Source organism: Nuphar pumila, chromosome 16 (genome assembly GCF_984573655.1).
Source record: "Nuphar pumila chromosome 16, dmNupPumi1.hap1.1, whole genome shotgun sequence".
Lineage (NCBI taxonomy): Eukaryota > Viridiplantae > Streptophyta > Magnoliopsida > Nymphaeales > Nymphaeaceae > Nuphar > Nuphar pumila.
In genome coordinates this window covers 14,626,116-14,629,878 of record NC_143264.1, presented here as the reverse complement: position 1 = coordinate 14,629,878, position 3,763 = coordinate 14,626,116, and the positions used below count along the sequence as shown (strand labels likewise).

General features: G+C 39.2%; 1 protein-coding gene across 1 annotated transcript; it reads right to left on the bottom strand.

Annotated features, from left to right (window-relative positions):
• Positions 1–353: 353 nt before the first annotated feature.
• On the bottom strand, positions 354–3,449 carry LOC149812991 (exopolygalacturonase-like). Its single transcript, XM_089991041.1, has 5 exons — positions 3,300–3,449; positions 1,687–2,001; positions 1,292–1,581; positions 831–1,063; positions 354–586 (listed from the first exon to the last, which is right to left on the bottom strand). Exons 1-5 carry the CDS (start codon positions 3,447–3,449, stop codon positions 354–356), a joined length of 1,221 nt encoding a protein of 406 aa, XP_089847167.1.
• Positions 3,450–3,763: the final 314 nt, after the last annotated feature.

Below are 3,763 nucleotides of genomic sequence, written 5' to 3'. Positions count from 1 at the left end.
GCATCCTCTCTCTCTCTCTCTCTGGATTAAAATCCAAAAGATTTTCTCACTTGGATAATCTAATATCAAAACATTTCAAGATTACAAAAGAACAATATTGAAACTTTCAAAGAATCTTAATAAATACAAGACAATTCATTCATGTGTCTGATACCCGGGTAAATAAATCACGAAAGCCTGAAGCCTTGTCTTTCAGGTAAATTTAAAAGAATGCCATTGTAATTATTTCTTTATTAATACAAATAAAAGTTACCACATGAAAATATTGTTCCTAGCTATATCACTATTGGCCTCCCTCAACCCTGGCGCTTAAAGCTAAAGGTGTGCATAACTACGTATAGAAAAGAGCTTGTTCAAGACTGAACACAGGAAGGTGGTATCTGCATGCCAGTAGAGACTCCATTAACATTAGCGCACGTAGAGGTGGCCTGTCCTCCTTGTCCGCTGTACTTCAAATTGATGTCACTAAGCCCAACGTGCTCACAGGGAAATTCCTTGCTACACACGAGCTTTACAGCTACTTGTGATGCTGATGTTCCTTTCACGTTCTTAAAAGTTACGTTGCTGATCTTCACCTTTGATGAGGCTCCCTGTTTCAGGGCAAGGAAACGGAAAGGAAAATTAAAGTCCACACCATCAGTCATCTTGGGTGGTGATCTTTGTTAACCACTGCGGTGGTTACCCATGCGGATCAGATCCGGATATGGAGATGGATCCGGATAATAAGCAAATAAATACGAGGGCATGCATCATCTAGAAATTCATTATTTATTTATTCGAGTAAAGCACAAGAAAAGATTGGCCTGTGAAACAAGCTAAAAGTCACCCACCCACCTGTCCCGGGCATGAATTGTAAGGGCAATACTCTTGGTCGATGATGATGGGATTGTAGACGTTCTTCATGACTATATCTTGGAACGTGAAATTTTTGGCATAGAGTGCATTTGATCCTGCAGGCCAGGTCTTGATTCTCAAGCCATTTGTGGTGTCGCTGATGGTACAATTCCTTACTGTCAAACCACTCACGTCTTTCTCGTTTGGAGACCTCCCAAGGCTTCCGACGCTGCCAAAGTTTATATAATTCTCAAAATTTGTATAAAGGAACATGACGTGAAAGGATCATCAGAAGCAACTAATAAAGTTGAGCAAAAACTTGAGCAAGTTCATTAACTACAGCGTTCTAGTACTAGTGCTGGGAGTGCCCTTGTTCTTGAAGTTGGTTGCAAATAGCAACTACCTACCTTGTGTGTGATTTCGTCACTTTATCTGTATACTACTATCTTACAATTACCTGATGCCATGGCCTGGTCCACATAAAACATTGGAGATGGTCAGTTGGCTGCTACCAGCTCCAATGGATATGCAATCATCACCGGTGCCAATGGAAGATCTAGAGATACTGATCCCAGTGGAATCCGCAATATGGATGCCGTCAGTATTTGGGCTGTCACTTGGCGCTGATATCTTTAGATGATGGGCCTTGATGTTTTCCGAGGCAAAGATATGCATGTGAAAGGACTTGCTATCCACTGAAGATATACGCCGTATAGTTGAGTTGGTGAGAAAACTGAAGTTTAGAGACTGTTGGAACATTCACAAGAAGGCACAATAAATAAATTAATCTATATCTGTTCCCTCAAATCAGAAGTACTTGTAAGTGATTCCGAGATAATAATCCCATCTTACCGTTGGTAGGAACTTGCATTTGGCAGTTTTGGGGCACTTGTTGCTTGGCCAGGCTGATGCCCCTTGACCATCGAAAGTTCCGCCTCCGGTTAAGATCAGGCCATCAATGTACTGAAAGGATATCCAACTACCTGATGGGAATTGAGAGAGATCTGTAGGAGCTATCACCTTCCCCTTCACCTCCACTATAATAGGGTGTGCACCAGGGCAAGGGCCCTTGAACTCGATTGGGCCACTGAGAAATGTGCCTTGTGGTATCACCATGTGAGGCCGCCCATTTGATGCACAAGCAGCCCTCCATGCATCTAAAAATGCCTGAAATTCATAATAAGAGAAAATTAAATACTAGTAGTTAATTATGTCTTCTTAACCATATATTAGTAAAGCAGATTAATGTACTGCACATTTGAAAGGAATAAAATGTTCTTGTGCCAAGCCAGTCAGTCAGTGTGTCTTAATTAGCTTGTGAACTTTTAGGTGCATATGATATGAAGAGAACATGGCAGCTTTTCCGGTGACCAACATTGGTTTTCACATTCTTAGGTGTCTCTTACCATTTGGCTATCCGACCCGTGTAATGTTGGACTCTGTTGGATATAAACATTGATCAACCAACTCATGACGTGTCAGCCATGAAATAGTTCTTTAGGTACGTAGCCATAATTTTTATATGGTTCCCGTTGATGGGTTCTCACCAATGTTGTCAGATATCGGAATCGGACCTGTATCATTCGGCCAACGATTCAGGTGAATTGGCCGATTCGGATTATCAAGTGAATCTACTGAATCAGCCATGCAAAAAAATAATTAAAAAAAAATATTACGTGTCAATCAGAACGTGATACATGTTGAAACCATTAAAATAATTATTAACAAATTAATTTTAAGCTATTTTTTAACATTTATTAAAAAACAGCAGATTCAGGTAAGTATCATATCCATTTTCTGCCCATACGATACGTATTGGCCGATTCAAGCCGATACCCACAGATACTGACAACATTGGTTCTCACGATTCATGGAGAATCTTTATTATTTGCCTTAGTCCTAGAAGATGCCTGACCCGGGATACACAACGACCGAATTTAATTACAATTTAATTAGCATCCTTTTGCTAGTAGCTCTATAACGATATATTCATGCTAATTAATAACATAGGCTCATATATTCAGCTTGGACATTGTTATTTCCTGAGCTCATCATGCTTGACAATCCAATCTTGAATAATGTAGAAAAAAAATTGTCATCCACTTTGGTTATTGTGAAATTTAATTCTATTATGTATCTTTGTCACTAGGTGGGACCTGATGTGTTCCGGAGGGAAGTATTTTCAGTTCTTGATAAGGTTAGGGATGGAAAGACAAACCTCCTGATTTGGAGGCCTAATATTGTATATTACTTTTTGATCAATGAAATGTTCAGCTGGGTAAACCCCCAGCATTATTCATCAAAAAAAAAAAAAAAACTAAATCCTAACATAAATTTACAAGAGTTTTTTTTTTCTTTTCCCCTTTAACATTCCATCAAGCCTAGGAGTTCAATTCCTCTCCTTGTCAATCTATGGGCTTTGTTGAAAATCACGATGAGGCATTTAAAGTAGCTATAGCACATACCTTGCTGTCATCCGTTTGGCCATCAGCCTTTGCTCCAAACTTCTTCACATTGAAGACTAGATTTCCTGAATTAGTACGGGCAGCAAAGCCATACGTGCAAAAAGCTAGCACCAAGCACCAGGAAGAATAGACTCTAAAGCTCATTTCCATCTCTTCTCTATCAACACAAACACAGGCCAGCAGCCACCTGATTCTTTCTTTGCTCAATTCACCTGTTCATGGAAATTGTATCATTGTATGGGTATAAATAAGGAGTTGGAGTTGCAACTTCCTCTCTACCAACAACCCACTTTCCAAAATTCTAGCCATCCGCCACTCCTCACGCTGTCTGAAAATCATCTAAACAAATTGCTGTTTCCATTCCTCTAATCTCTTTTTTTTTTTCTTTTTAATAGTTAGTTACCAATAAATCTCAACATGTTTAATTAGTTTATTTCCAAATTAACTTCCCAATATATTTAGCT

Excerpts from the sequence above, each read along its gene's own strand:
- LOC149812991 (XM_089991041.1), bottom strand. The coding sequence starts at position 3,449 with ATGGAAATGAGCTTTAGAGTCTATTCTTCCTGGTGCTTGGTGCTAGCT. Across the intron at positions 1,582-1,686 it reads AATGCAAGTTCCTACCAACG|TCTCTAAACTTCAGTTTTCT; the intron begins GTAAGATGGGAT and ends ATGTTCCAACAG. Across the intron at positions 1,064-1,291 it reads GGACCAGGCCATGGCATCAG|CGTCGGAAGCCTTGGGAGGT; the intron begins GTAATTGTAAGA and ends AAACTTTGGCAG.